This window comes from Thermobia domestica, chromosome 18, assembly GCF_964235325.1.
Source record: "Thermobia domestica chromosome 18, izTheDome1.hap1.1, whole genome shotgun sequence".
Taxonomy (NCBI): Eukaryota; Metazoa; Arthropoda; class Insecta; order Zygentoma; family Lepismatidae; genus Thermobia; species Thermobia domestica.
Window position 1 is genome coordinate 122,280,990 of NC_137471.1, and position 15,734 is coordinate 122,296,723.

At 37.3% G+C, this 15,734-nt stretch overlaps 1 protein-coding gene across 1 annotated transcript in view; it reads left to right on the forward strand.

The window, feature by feature from the left end:
* LOC145675533 (heterochromatin-stabilizing protein CFDP1-like) overlaps window positions 1-15,734 on the forward strand; it is a 67,602-nt gene that overhangs the window by 33,218 nt on the left and 18,650 nt on the right. The window contains exon 5 of the mRNA XM_081746020.1: window positions 11,444-11,600. Within this exon, the coding sequence (XP_081602146.1) occupies window positions 11,444-11,600 (157 nt within the window). The remainder of the gene's footprint in view (window positions 1-11,443; window positions 11,601-15,734) is intronic.

Genomic DNA, 15,734 nt, shown 5'->3' on the forward strand with positions numbered 1-15,734 from the left:
CCACATATCGTCCAGGTCCATATTCTCAATTTCCGGCCACAAGAAGTCCGTTATCATCTCGCAATAGCGAACACCAGTCACGGTAACTGCTTGGCCGACCTCATTTTCAAAAAAGTGCTTGACCGACCTCATTTTCCGCAGAACGAACTTGGCGAGCATGCACAGCTGTCTTCACATTTCCTACAGACCCTGTTTTCTGAAATTTGCGCACAATTCTCCCGATTGTTGACACATTTGGTCGATTATGTTGACCCACCCCGCAAATTTCTTTCTTTTTTACTTCTAGCATTTATCGTTGGGAAATACAAATACACTCTTTTCCCGACCGATCCAATCTGTGTGACAAGCATAATAGTCTATAGTAGTCTGATCAAAATGTGTGGTACTTAATAGCACTTAATACAGACATTTTTGAATTGTGAGTACTTCTGTCCCTAGTTTCTTGAGGTAGTCACCATAAACCCCAAAGGAGCGAGAATATGATTCATTTGTTGGACGAACAGCTGTAAGAAGGGGAGTAAGATGGTTCACTCTTTGAACTGAAAGTGTATATTTTAAAATTTCGTCCTAGAAAAAGGATATGGAAATGGAATTCGGGTCCCGGGACTTCAATTACCTTTATCTTGAATAAAGAGAAATATACAATCTTCAGCTCTCGTTGCTGAAAAGCTTTCGGAATTTGAGACTTTCTGTTGGTTGATTGATTCATATGTATTTACGTCGTTTGTCAAATGCAATGTTTTACAGAACGAGGACTAGAGTTTAAAGTTGGATCTGAACCACTATAGTGCGTTCGATGCTCACTCACCGGGAATCAAACCACAGAACCTCATGCATTAAAGATCAAAGATACGTTCGCTAGCTACTAGGTCAACAAAGTGAGCCGTGACTTTTGGGGTTCAAACACGGAAACAGTAGGAAGGGATCAGGGATTTATTGTAAATTTTAATAGTATTTCTTGCGAAATAACACAAGCTGTTATATAAAAGACGAAGTCCTGAGTGAATAACTGATCGCACAGGCCAAACCGCTCAAGCTATAAACTTGGAACTCGGACAGTAGATAAGATCTGTGACGTAGAGTATCACTAACAAAGGATTTTTTTTTCGGAGAAAGGAAGGAGGAATAGGGTGGAAATTATTTTAATAAGATAGCCATCTCTCCGAATTCCTTAAGGTTAGAGGCTTGAAATTTGGTATTGGAATTTATCATTTAAAATAATTTGACGCGTTTCAACAGTTTTTGATACTTTAGTAAAATGATGAAAAATAGGTGGAGACGAGAAAAGAAAAGGAAACGAGGATTGCAATTATTATAATACAATATCAATATCTAAGAATCTTTGAAGGTTAGAAACATGGAATTTGGTATATGGACTTCTCACTTAAAATAATTCAATATATATTTCAGCGTTTGTGATATTGTACCTAGAAAGGAAGAAAAGGGATGGAATTATTATTATAAGGTGCCCATATCACGGGATCCCTTACAGTTAGAGATATGAAAGTCAGTAGTTTTTTTTTTTTTTTTTCTTTTTTCATTTCAAATAATTGAACACGTATTTGAGCGTTCTTTGCCAATTAACATAGAAAGGAAGGAAAAGAGGTGGGGTGATTCACTAAAATGCCTTACGAGGTGTTTGAATTGAGTTTTAGCTCAATCCAATTCTATATGAAAGACACAGAAAGAAGAACGCATTTTCTATATTGTGCGATGCCATGTACCGAGCAAACGGGCTCAGGGAGCGAAGGCTAGTATAACGTAAATTTATTGTCGTTGTAAACATAGCTATAATTATAGTATGTTTCTAAAAGCTGTATTTAAGAAATTACCTAGCCAATTTCCAACTCCCTGTTCCTAGTCTTTTATTATTATTATTTATTTATTTAATGTACTCAATTATACCACTGCAAAAGCGGTGTATTCGGACAAAATACCGTATACGCTGCTCATGGTCCCGGGTTCGATTCCTGGTGGGGATACATTTCAACAAAAAAAGAGTGGTTCGGATTCCACTATAATCAGTAAGTACACGTCTACTTTAGCCTCCATGTCATTACCGTGGAACGTTAAGCTCAAGTAATAAAGCAAAATACCCTATGCGTACACTTTTGTAACAGTGTCTTCTCACTTTCTCCTGTTTAAGTAAAAAAATTCCTGAATGTACCAACAGTTAAATTCCTCATACATTCATCTTTAAACGCATCAATTGAGTACAGTGGGGAGATTGAAAATCCTGGGTTCTATACCAATCATAGAAATGATTTCTTCACCTTTGATACATCAGAAGTTTTTAAGTTTTTAGTAAGATTAATGGAGCCGCAATCCGAGCGCACATTTAAGAAAATTTAAACATTGTTGCCAACCTGAAGTCATGGTGAAATATTGAGTTTCGCAAAACAAAACGTAGCGGAAATCTAACAATATTTTGCCCTCAGGAAATGTTCTTCGCATAGCATCATAGATCAAAGATTATATCCCAGAGAGAACACTGAAAAAATATCGTGGATAGGGCTGGACGACCGGAACATTTTATTGGAAAGTGAAATCGATGGATTTAGGTCAAGCTTCATGTTTTCTTACGATAACTTTGTACAACAAAGGGTAGCTAGAGGAGAAATGGGAGGGACTTAATGGCAGATTACAGATGATAAGATAATTTTTAACCGTGTGACCCTACTCAGTCACTCTGTTATACCGACAGCGATAAAAGATTTTTTGCCTCGACTACAATTTTGACATATTTCAAATTCAACCAGTTACATACTAATTTACGGTGGTTCTGTTAGTGTGTTGAAGATGATCAAAAAAGAGAAGAACCACTATTGTCATTTTTGGTGGTCCAAAACTGGAGGAGGCAGTATAAATATGTGAAAATCCAGTGATGAGAAATTCATACAATTCGGAGAATATTGGCACATCAGAACAGGAGGTATGCCTTTCAATTCCTTCTAAATACATGCTTTGGATAAAAAGTGAACTATAATCAAATCGAAAGAAGTGAGCGCTTTATAGGCTTGTACCACTGACCCACCATGGCACCCCTCCCCAAATATCAATATCAACAAAATAAGAAAGTTTGTCGCTTTTAGCACTGATGCTATATAAGACGTGTGTATCTAAAGTTTTAGATAGAATCCGGATATTGTAATGCGCTTAGAGAACATCATCGTCAATACATACAGTATTTTCTTTTGTGCAAGTACTGTGCAAGACAGCGCATCTGATATATCGCGATGACTGTGTTTGAAGTGAATCATGACACCGCTACGCCTTCGAAACGGAAGTGCGTAGATATTTAATTTAAATCTGCAGAAAGAATATACTTTTATTTAAAAAAAAAAAAATAATACAAATTCGGATCCCAAAATGGAGTCTGGGAAACATGTTTACACTCCCCACCAGCCCTGGATTCATATGCGACCCATTCTTGCAAATTAAAATTCTGGCTACCTTCAGGCTACGCTCATCGGCCAGGAAGCGAACCAAGCGATGTTCTGGATCCGCTAGTGCTTCGGGGTGAGCTTCAAAAAGCTATATCCGAGATTAGGAATGGAAAGGCAACCTGGATAGATAATATACCAATCGAATTCATTAAGAATATGAGAGACAAGGGCATGAGAGAATTGTTCCGATGCTCTGATCAAATATATGAAACAGGAGAGTGGCCAAAGGACTTCCTGAAGACGATCGTGATACCGATGGCTAAGAAATCGAACCCAAAGAGATGTACGGATTATAGAACTATTAGTCTCATATCTCATGCAGCAAAAATTTTGCTTCGAGTTCTAAACAGAAGGTTATATGAAAGAACAAATGAAGTTGAGGAGGAACAGTTTGGGTTTGGAAGAGGTAAGGGTACAAAAGATGCAATTCCATTATTAAGAGTGATTCGTGAAAGATTTATAGAAAAAGGGAAAGATTTATAGAAGAGGTGTATGTGGTGTTTATTGATCTAGAAAAGGCTTTTGACCGCGTGAATTGGGAATTGCTGTTGGAAGCTCTAGAGAAAGTTGAGTTAGAATGGAAAGATCGAAGACTCATATGAAACTTATATATGAACCAACAAGAAAGTGTTAGAATGGGGGAAGAAATGACAGAGAAGAGTGCAATTGGAAGGGGAGTTCGACCAGGATGCTGTCTCTCGCCAACGTTATTTAATATCTATGTAGAAGAGATAGTGAAAAAGAGCCTACAAAGTGAAGATGGCATTTCAGTAGGAGGTAGAATAATTAAGTGTATACGGTTTGCAGACGATATGGCGCTTGTTGCAGAATCTGAAGAGAAAATCAGTAAGATGTTAGAAAACGTGAGAAAGGTCTGTGAAGAATATGGGATGAGAATAAATGTTAGAATGGTGATTGGAACGAAGGGATCGGTGTCAAATATAGAAGTAGGAGGGCAGAAAATAAAACAGATCACTGGTTTCCTATACCTGGGTAGTATTATTAGTAATATGAAATGTGAATATAAAATACATTCAAGAATAGGGATGGCGAAAGAAGCCTTTAGGAGGAAGAAAATACTATTTTGTGGGACCTTGAATAAAGAGTAATAAAACGTTTCGTGTGAAGTATTGTACTGTATAGGTCAGATACGCCAAAATGATGGAAAACAACTGGAATTTTTTAAATGTAGGTATGGAGGAAAATGGAAAGAATTAGTTGGGTCGAGCGGAAAACGAATGAGATGGTGTTAGAAATGGTAAGGGAGAAAAGAACAATGTTAGATATTATTAAGAAGAGAAAGAAAAACTGGTTAGGACATTGGATAAGAAGGAACTGTATTATGTGAGACGTGCTAACGTGCTAAAAGGTATGTTGGAAGGAAAGAGAGGGAGGGAGCAAAGGAGACTACAATTAATGGACGATATCAAAACAGAAAAATCGTACTTGAAGACGAAGAGGTTAGCGGAAGACCGTGGAGTATGGAAACTTTTCAGTTGCAGCAAGTGACCTGCCAATAATGGCAGAATACCTATGATGATGGTATATACGACAGTCATTGCAAAAGTCATGGCAACTTTTTTTTCTCGAAAATGGTAACGAATAAAAAAAAATTCTGAAATATACAAATGGAAGGTTAGTTCATATGTAAACATTACATGTAGGGAGATGGATGAACACACACACCACCATAAAGATACAGCACAAAAAAAGGGAAAAAATTTGTCGTTTCAAACGTGTTTTACTGGTAATTGCAATAGTACACAATAGTACAGGGCAGGAATACGTACCTGTGACATCTTAGAGAATCCACCATATTTGCCAGGCTTATAACCTTGCGATTGTGACCTCATACCAAAGCTGAACGAGCCATTGCGTGGAACTAGCTTTCGAACAGGTGAAGACTGCCACAGCTGTCACGCGTGAGATCCGAAGATTCACTCAAGATCACGCCATGAGTAGGACTATTCGGCGTCTTCCACAGCGTTTACAGTGTGTGATGAAGACTACTTTTCTTTGGGAGACTGTTTCGAGGGACGTGTTTCAGCCCTATACTATCGTGTGCTGTTGCAATTGACAATAAAACACATTTGAAACGACAAAATTTTGTTCGTCTTTTTTCTGTGCTATATCTTTATGGTGGTGTGTATATTCACCCATATCCCTCCATGTAATGTTTACCTATAAACTAACCTTCCATTTGCATATTTCAGAATTTTTTTTAATTCTTTACCATTTTCGAGAAAAAAAATAGTTACCATGACTTTTGCAATGACCCTCATATATACAAATTACTATAAATGTTAGATATTTTCAGCGGTTTGAGACGTTGTTAGCAACATGTAGTATTCAAAACGAAACATTAAAATTGATCATTTCCCAAACTAAATTTGTACGACTAAACCAGCGAAGTTTAATTCAACTTTGAAAAAAGAAGAAACGATCTTTTGCTTAAAATAAGGTGAGCGGTTCTTAGCAATACGTTCTCTGATCAGAAGTAATTCATCTGGTGAGGTTTCGTCGTATTGTTTCATGAATGATTATGCCTTCAAACAGTCTAGTGGCTTCTGTATGTGATTTTAAAAGTCGTGCATGAATAAAGGCTTATTATTATTTAGTTTATCGCGGTTCGCTTAAACGAGACTGTAATGTAATATGTTAGGTTTTATGCAGACAACAAAGCACAAACTTGCAAAAGTCAGTATTCTGTGTTTTAAAAAATAAGGGAAGAGAAAATGAAGACTTCATCAAAACAAAAATCTGAAATTAAATTTAGACCAAAGAAATATGGATAAAATATGGGTACCGTTATTGATTAACTGCAGTCTACTCAGAAATAGATACAGTTATCAGAAACACTAAATATCGAACCCCCGTTTTATGAAACAGCGCTCGTCTGAGTTGAACAATGTTTACAGTACAGCTCTAAAAACTCCGACTATTTCTTTTTCCAGAACCTTCAAAACAGTCTCATCCTATGTTGTTGGCCAATATTGACTATTTTCAGCTAAAATGTTGAAGAAACTACAGTTCCTTACTACAGAGAATAAAGCGAGCTAATACTGTATTATTAAATATTCAAATTTTTATATATTTCTTGATAGTAGTCGTTCCTCCAAGCCGTCAGTTCGCTGCATACTATAGGTTAAAATTGTCTTAACTAAAAGTTCTAAATGTTTATTTATAACTAGGACACGAAGAAATTAGCATTACGCACAATCAAACAATAAAATAAACATGTAAATATGCATGATAAATTGAAAAAAATAAAAACATACAGACAAAAATCAAATGTTTGATTAAATCCTTCCGTATTCGAGGATGTTACCAGTATATAAGGAACGTCATCCTGAGATTTTGTGTCGAGCTTTTGCATCTGTCACTGAAAAATGATTTCTACATTAAAAATGTTCTTTCCATGTGATAGGGATATGTGAAAGCCAACACAGTTCTTCGATGAATCCCCTTTTAGTATCTTTCTTTGGAAATCTTTCTAAAAATTTTATATACTGCTTTTTAACGAGGAGTTTTAATAATACCTGACTAAACCTGTCGAATGCAATTTAGCAACACCATGGATCTCTGAAGATAATGTATTGAAATGTCTTCTGTGAGAGAAAGTGAATGTTGCAAGGAATTATTTCAAACTTACAACTATTTTTTAAGGTCGGGTAGTTTGGAGACGTGGTTATAGATGCTGCTGTCGTAAAGATGGAATCAGTGATAACGGAAGAGATATTTTTGAATGAAATATGCAATTTTATAACACATTGAAAAAGTGAATGACTGGGCCATGATTCGAATCCCGAATCTTCAGCATACCGTGCCGATGCATTAACCACTATGTTACTTAGTCCGCTTCCTAGAATAGCCACACACTCTCTCATCCCTGAAATTTGTGCTCTGCACTCAGACCACATGGCTTGTATCACAGCGTAGCTGCTGTGCTAGGACCATCCATTGTCCATATATTGAGAACATCGTTTCACAGTCATGACGTATATTAATGAAAGAAGGAAACATCAGAATGTTTTACACGCCAGATCTTCTGTAGGTGCGAATTCAATAACACACAAAGAGTGAAAGAGTGAATGATGACCGGGACAGGAACCCCCAGGATCTTTGGCATACCGTCCCGATGCGTTAACCACTACGCTACGGTATGTCGAAGATCGCGGGTTCGACTCCCGGTCCAGTCATTCATTTTTTGTGTATTATTTAATTCGTACCTACAAAGGATCTGGCGTGTAAAAAACGCAGTTATTTCTTTCCTATGTTAATATATGCAATCTTAATTGTAAATCGTGAAATAAGTAAGCAAAGTAATTTTTTTACCTGAAGAAGCATTTTAAGCACTATAAACCATGGTTAAAATTGCTTGTCAGGTTGTGCAGTACGAAATACATTTCTGTATGCCTTTTGAAGTGTGGAAAGCAATAAGCATTTTACTTAGAAATCTAAGCCCTGTTTAGAAGATTTTTAAGTCAGGGTGTCTATTGGTCACGAAAGTCATGAAAAAGTCACAAAATCAGAAAACGGTCATGAAAGTCACGAAATTTGGGCTCTTAGGTCACGAATTTTTTTATCTGTACAAATATAAGTGCAGACCGGATTTTTTTTTCTATAAGACGTTAAAATTCACCACCAAAAATGTCTATGATAGGCTTTAGACGCTACCAAATCGCAACCAAAGTATGCTTCTATCGCATGTATGAAAATTCGGCCTAATTCGCACTTGAGAATGTTACGAAATTTTATGGTTTGGTAAAGAAAAGGTCACGAAAAAGTCAAGTTTGCCCTCCAACTAACTAGCGGTTACACAAAAATTGATCCTTACTGCCCTTATCCTATTTAGAAATAATTGAAACATTGCAGGCAGGTTGTGATACATATTAGTGCGACTGTTAACTACTGGGAATTAAGGTATGTTGCAAAATGATACGAACGATCCAAATATGTGACATAACTTTAGTAAGTGCACGTCACGGATGGAATACATAATATGTAGAGATGTATAAGGAGGATATGTATACAGACCGTGGATAGTTCACTCATTTTCACGGCTAGCCAAATTAAAAACAAAAAACAATCAAAACAATACGATACGATAATGACTGTTGTAAATGATACGAACACAATATAAAAGCTAGTTCTAATAGCCAATAAATGAGCCACTGCATAACACCAGCTTGAACACTCGATTAAACATGATGTTCACCAGCGTTTGCAGCAGAGTCACATCAATTTGATTCCATACAGCGATGATGGCATCCTGTAACTCACGAACATTGTTATACTGGGTATCGATGGCAATCACTGAGCGACACAATATTTTCCATCGGGTTTTTGTCTGAGAAATTGAAAGGCCAATGAAAGACAATCACGTCTTTCTTCCGAAACCAATCTCTGGTAGTTCCAACAATGTGGATAGTGGCATTATCCTGTTGGAAGATTCACTGGGGACCAGCAATTCGCGAGGCAAATGGCAACAAATTGTCTGCAAGTACTGTTTGGTACGTAGTTATGTCATACGAAATGTAGGAAATTTCAAGTTTGTTGTACCATAACAACCAAAGCCCCCCACACACCATTACCAACTGTCCTCCTTGCTGTCTCTTAAAGAACATCTGATCCTACTTCCGCAGATCGTCTCAATAGTATTATCAGCTATCGGGACCATCCAAATTAAATTTCTTTCCGTCACTGAAGATGACACGACACCAGTTCTGCTTCCAGGTCATATGTATGTTGGTCCAGATCACCCGTTGCTCCTCGTGCTGCGCGGTGAGTTGTGGCTGACGCTTGCGCTTATATCAGAGATGATTACAGCGTTTCACAGCTCTTGATAGGGTAGATTTATGTACACGAATGTTAGGGTCTCGTGCCAACTGTGTACGGAATATTCCAGCACAACTTAGCTTTCGAACAACCTGTCGTTTCTGATGTGGCGTTAGTTAACACGGCCTCCCTGATGATTTCTTTACTCCACACCGCATCCCAAGTTTAAGAAAATTGTTCAGGACACAAGCACTCTGTCCAATTCGACGTGCGATTTCATTAACAGATACATCTTCTTCTTTATATGCCACTATTTGCCCCTTTTCGCACTCAGACAATACTTTGCCACGGCCCATTATGCTTCTCTTACTCGCCACCTCACACAGACGTCCTCGCCGTAGTACACTAGCTTACACTTTTATCACTCGTCTGCTATACATTTCGCCTTCTGTTCTAGCGCCCTCTATGTTCCGTAGCAGCGACCTAGCTACGTGCTATTGCACTTTGGCTGATTTTTCATTTTTGTTTCGCCCTGTCCTCTATACGTGTTTATTTATACAGTACCTGTTTTCGTGTAACATAAATACAACACTGTATCATTCACCCTCCCTTCCGTTTTCAGTTTCCTTTCCGATCACCTAATATGATATCTGGCATCGTTCGTATCATTTTGCAACGCACCTTAGCGTTACGTACAGATTGAGGCATTACCTTTTATAATAAGAATTGAATAATTAATTAGTATACAATCTGGTATATTTTGTGAACATTGACTGACACTCAACTTTTATGTACCCTGTGAATCCTAACTGGATGATTATATTCGTGGTATAATTTCGGCAGAAAATAAAGTTGGCTTCGACAACCAGACTTAGAATTTAAAAGCTTCATAAATGTTTTTAAATATTATTTAATTATTCTTTTTTCACAGAAAATACTAAAATCAGCTCTCTCTCTCTCTCTCTCGCGCGCGCTATATATATATATTATAATAGTGGTGGTCAGTACACATACTAACCCACAACGTGGTGATACCAGTATAAAATTATCTATGACGCTAGTATTTACATATTCTATCTCTATTACACAATATTTACACACACACGCGCTGGTCTGCTCACTCGTTCGTACGTTCAAAGGCTTAGAGCCACCATTAAAGCTTTAGTTTCTGTGGGATTACTCAAACGGAGGGGTCAAATTTTTCTTCACACCTGAAGAAAAGGAAAGTTTACCGAAGGACTGAAGGGTAAATATTAGAAATGGCCATTTCCTTGGAAATAACTCTAACGATTCTCTATATTTCATAAATAAATACGTTATTAACAATCCTATAATATAGAAAAACACAGTTTTTCGGAATTTTTTGTCACAATTTGCTCGATTTTGTTCATATAAATCATCGTTTCTTCAATACCATGTGTGTCAGTACTCTTCGGAAAATCCAGAAAGGACAGTTTTTGGTTGGGGTAAGTTTTGTCTAGACAGTCTTCTCGAATAAGTACTAACAATTTGGTTTGTATATCATTAGCAATTCTATAACATGGAGTAATTAATTGTTCTCACAGAATTCCAGAAAAGTTAGTTCAATGTGAAATGTGTTCTGTTCTGACGAATTTCCTAAATCCCGTAATAAGGTTATTCATATTTCTCAAATAAATATATCATTAACAGTCCTACAATTCAATATTCATTTCTCTAGAAAAGTTCTGGGAAAGTAGTTAGCACACTTCATTGTCTCTAACATCAGCGGGATAAGTTCCGTTCGTCGATAATCTTTTCCGATTTTGTTTTAAGTCCTTCACTATGTTATCTGTTTCTTTCAAAGAAACCAAGAGAGGATTGTTCGTTGGTCGGTATTTTCTTCACACGAAGTTTTCGAAAATGTCTATGCATCATAAACATGGCATGATCATAACTCAGTTTTAAAAATGTGAGACAAACAGTTTAGTGCGGTGTCCTGTACTTTTTATAAATCTAGTAAAGAGGGTTTTCTGTCAGTCTGCACACATACCTATTTAGACTCACTTTTATTTGGAAATATTCAGTTCTGAACCCCAGCGATGTTTGGAAAGACTTTACCTTTAAAAGCCACATTAGCACACTTTTTTTTTCTTTCTTTCATGATCTAAGATGTCCTTGAATTTTTAACACTGATTAATTTGTTACAATATTAAAAAAGTAATTTTCATTTGACGTATGTAATTCTGTTTTATTTCCAGATTTCATGAAAGATGTGGGTAATACGTCTTACAGTAAGCCAACATCTACTAATGGCATTGGTACGATTTCCAAAAAGATTGAAGAACCCAGTCAAAAGAAAAGCGAGCAAAAAGTCACGATCACAAAAGTGTTCGAATTTGCTGGTGAAGAAGTAAAGTAAGTTCTTGAAATTGACGTAGTTTTTGCATAATCAATGTCTTTATTCAGTGTACGCTTTTCATTTTCATTACATCTTGTGTAAGTAGATAAACAGTATTTGTATTTCCAAAATGTCATGGAATACAGCACAAACGACAATCGACAGCTGCACGTAGTGTATTTTGTTAAGCCATAGATTGTGCTACTCAAAGCAAGGTTACTAACAAAAGCAAAGCTGTGATAGTACAGGGCTACAGAAGGCATTTTGCGGTTAACTGTTTAAACACAACATGCATGCAATGAATCTCATTTTTTATCTCGGCTGGGGAGAGCAGGGTACATTTTATCAACCTCTTATTTACTATTAAACCCAGTAGGTTACAGGTTAGTATTCAAATAGATTACTAGTCATTCGTGATCGTGGTGACGTGCCAGTATCTTTACAGTTTGATTTCTCAATAGCTCTTATTTTAATTTACTCCAGATACCGGTTCCGTGCTCTCTACATACAGGGTGAGGCAAAGAGATGTTGACATTAAATGGGTTTTACAAGCCAAGAATATGGTTACAGGGTTTCAATTTGGAACCCACCCCGCTCAATGCCCTTATGGAGTCTCTCCATTGTTGATTGTATGGCTCTCTGGGCAATTTAGGCAGAGATAGCAGTGATGACGTGAGTGATGTGCTGCTTCAGGTCGATCCTGGACCATTCCCCAGAACCAAAAATCACATGGCGTCAGGTCGGGGGAACGTGCTGGCCATGGGAAAGGACCACCTCTACCAATCCAACGTTTAGCGAACGTGTCGCTCAGGTAATCCCGAACCATCTGACTGTAATGGGCAGGGGCGCCGTCTTGCTGAAAGGACCCTCACTAGAGAATGGCAAGTGACGTTCTCCTCCATTAACGTGCTGAGCATGGCAAGGTAATTCTCTCCCCTGACGGTCTGTTCTTTAAAAAAGAAGGAACCAATCACATCGAATTTGCTTACGACACACCAATCGTTCACTATAGGGGAATCCCGTATGTGCTCGCGAACTTCGTGTGGGTGCTTGGTCGCCCAGATGACACGGTTGTCTTTGTTCACATGACCACTGATGTGGAATGTTGCTTCGTCAGAAAACATGAGCAAACTATCCGGCTACATGCGCACCATTTCCAAGATAATTTGCGCAGCATTCACCCGTGCTTGCTTGTCCGCGTGTGTGAGATGCCACACAATCTGCAAGTGGTATGGCTTCATTCCTAAACCACGGTGTAAAATTCTAACCAACCACTGACCTTTGAGAAATGTTAATCTCTAGAGAAAGTGTGCGCGAGGACTTGGTTGGGCTGGCTACCATCGCTCCCTGAACGAGGGTGATATTCTATTCAGTTCGAACAGATCTCTTTCTTCCACTGTTCCCTTGCAATCGTCTTGAGCGACCCCGTCCTTACAAACTTCTCGTAAATCCTATTAATTGTCAGGTGCGAAGGTGCATCCCGTCCGGTCCAGGCCGTGAGTGTTTCTTGTACGATGCTTGGGGACTGATAAACCTCCATCCAGGCAGCTATTTCCCTTCGTTCCTCAATGGAATATCGCACGCCATGGTTTAATCTGCAAAACAAAACCAACACTTATTTAATGTTAACATCTTTTTGCCTCACCCTGTATATAGTGTATTTCTTTAATTTTTACATTAAAAAATTTCAGTTACCCACATCCTCGTTCTAGATATTTCTACTAAGACGTATTATTAGCCAAGTTTGAGGACATAATGGTTTAATGACAGAATGCTCGCCTCTAGGACGAAGGGTGTCACCTTACTTCTTAGATTATAGAAGTTTCTGATAAAGAATACCGTGGGCCTCGGTCTTCTCGTTGTTCCCGTTTCCTTTCAGCTATCTTTATTCCGCTGTCTCTTTCATTAAGCTAACTTCTAATTATCATCCGCGTCCTACAGACTAAAATGCGTAATTCTGGAACGTAGATTTTGTTTTTTATAAGTCTTTTCTGTCGCATGTGTGTTTTTCATTGCTGTACAGCATGATGTACTAATGGGAAAAGCAAAAGAAGAAGAGAAAGAGAACAATAATTACTTTTATATGCAAGCCGTGTAAAGTTGGTTCATGATGATTCGAAAAATATGTAATTTAACTAACATGCAAGTGTTCAGAAAGAAAAAAGAAAAACTCGCTTTTCGTGTCGTTAGATATTACCTGGTCGTTTCAATTGGTTTAAAGGTACACTTGTTTTGTTACAGTTCTGTGGTATTGCTTGAACAGAACAAGAAGTACAGTTAAATAAATTTATCCAACAGGGTGTCAAATCGGTCACGAAAGTCACGGAAAAGTCACGAAATCAGAAAACGGTCATGAAAGTCACGAAATTTAGTTTTTGGGTCACGATATTTTTTATCTCTACAAACACAAGTGAAGACTGGAAAATTTTTTCTATAAAACGTCAAACACCGCCAAAAATGACTATAGTCGGCTTTAGACGCTACCAAATCGCAAGCAAAGTACGCGTGTATCGCATCATGAAAATTCGGCCTAATTCACTCTTGAGATTGTCCTTCAGCTGGCATCATTGAGCAGTGGCGATGCAAATCTATCGCATCGCCGAAACCACTTACGCATCTAACCAGTTTATATCCAACTGTGAGAAGACAGCAAGTTTCTATCGCCCCAGTGAACAGCCTTTGAAAGTAGAGATAAGATAAAGATAAGTGCTAAAGAATATAAGTATTGTTATTAGTTTTCGAATATTAACGAAATTTTATGGTTTGGTCAAGAAAAAGTCACGAAATTTCATTTTGGAATTTTAATAGACACCCTGTCTAAGTCGAGCACATGAAAGAATGTGTAGTTTTGAAGTACAGTAACAACTCTGGAAAAAAGAAGTAACAGCTATTCTCAGTGTACTATTATAAATCTTCTTGACATAGAATTTTATTTCCTTTTCAGTATTTTCTGTTTTTACATATACCTAGTCTTACCATAAATACTGTGCCAAAGTTTTAAGTACATTGACACAAAATGGTTAGAGGTAGTATTACAATATATAAAATTTGCAGGAAAAAAAAGCCCACTGCCCACCGTCGATTTTTAAATATGAAAAATCCTATGCTTTGTTCACCTGTTATTAAATTAATCAATTATTGGTTTCGCTTACAAGAAGAAGGCAAAGTTTGGTAGGTGAACTTCGGGGCAATTTTTTGCGAGGTGGAAGTGCACATTTAAAGAGTTAATATTACAAACTGGGAGAGCGCAATGGCCAAAAATAACGAAAAAAATAAAAAACTGTCTTAAAGTTTTCTACTCGCCACATATATCGTACGACGCGCGAATTTACCAAGTGACGGTGTGGCAGATTGAGTAAAATCTGTAACTTATGTGTAAAGTATCCCGGGTTCGATTCCTATTCGAGTCATACATCTTTTTTTGCATCAACCAATAAAGTAGGCATTTGTAACTATACGTAAAATATTAATTCACCATGTTTATAATGAATAAAACAATAGAAATTTTCAAATCACTTGTAAAATCTTTCAATGTTCCATGTTAACTGGCAAACAAAATTTAATCTATTCCGTAAATATACTGATATCACGAGTTATATTATGGTTACGACCAGTGGCGATTTACGATTTTATTTCGGGGGGCTTTGCCAACTTTAGACCTGGAAATGTGAAAATTCTCCAAGATATTTCATTTACTTTAATATAGTAAATAACATTTCTGGGGGACTTAAGCCTGGAAACGCCCCCCTTAAATACGCCACTGGTCACGACAGTCGTTGTGTAATAAATGTTCTTCACGCTTCGTGTCTACATCTGTTGAGAGTTTGCGAATTACAAAGGAGTTGAGGGGGAAATCCCCTTTGCTAATACTGGATATTGCTATAACCAAAGGAGATTTCCTCCTCATTCCCCTTGTAATTTGCACACTGTCTACAGATGTAGACACGAAGCGTCAAGAACATTTTTTACACAACGACTGCGGTAACAATAATATTTACGGAATAGATTACACTTTCTTTGCCAGTTAACATGAAACATTGAAAGATTTTACAAGTGATTTGAAAATTTCTGTTGTTTTATTCATTATAAGCATATAGTGAATTAATATTTTACTTATAGTTACAAATGGCTACTTTATTGGTTGAAGAAAA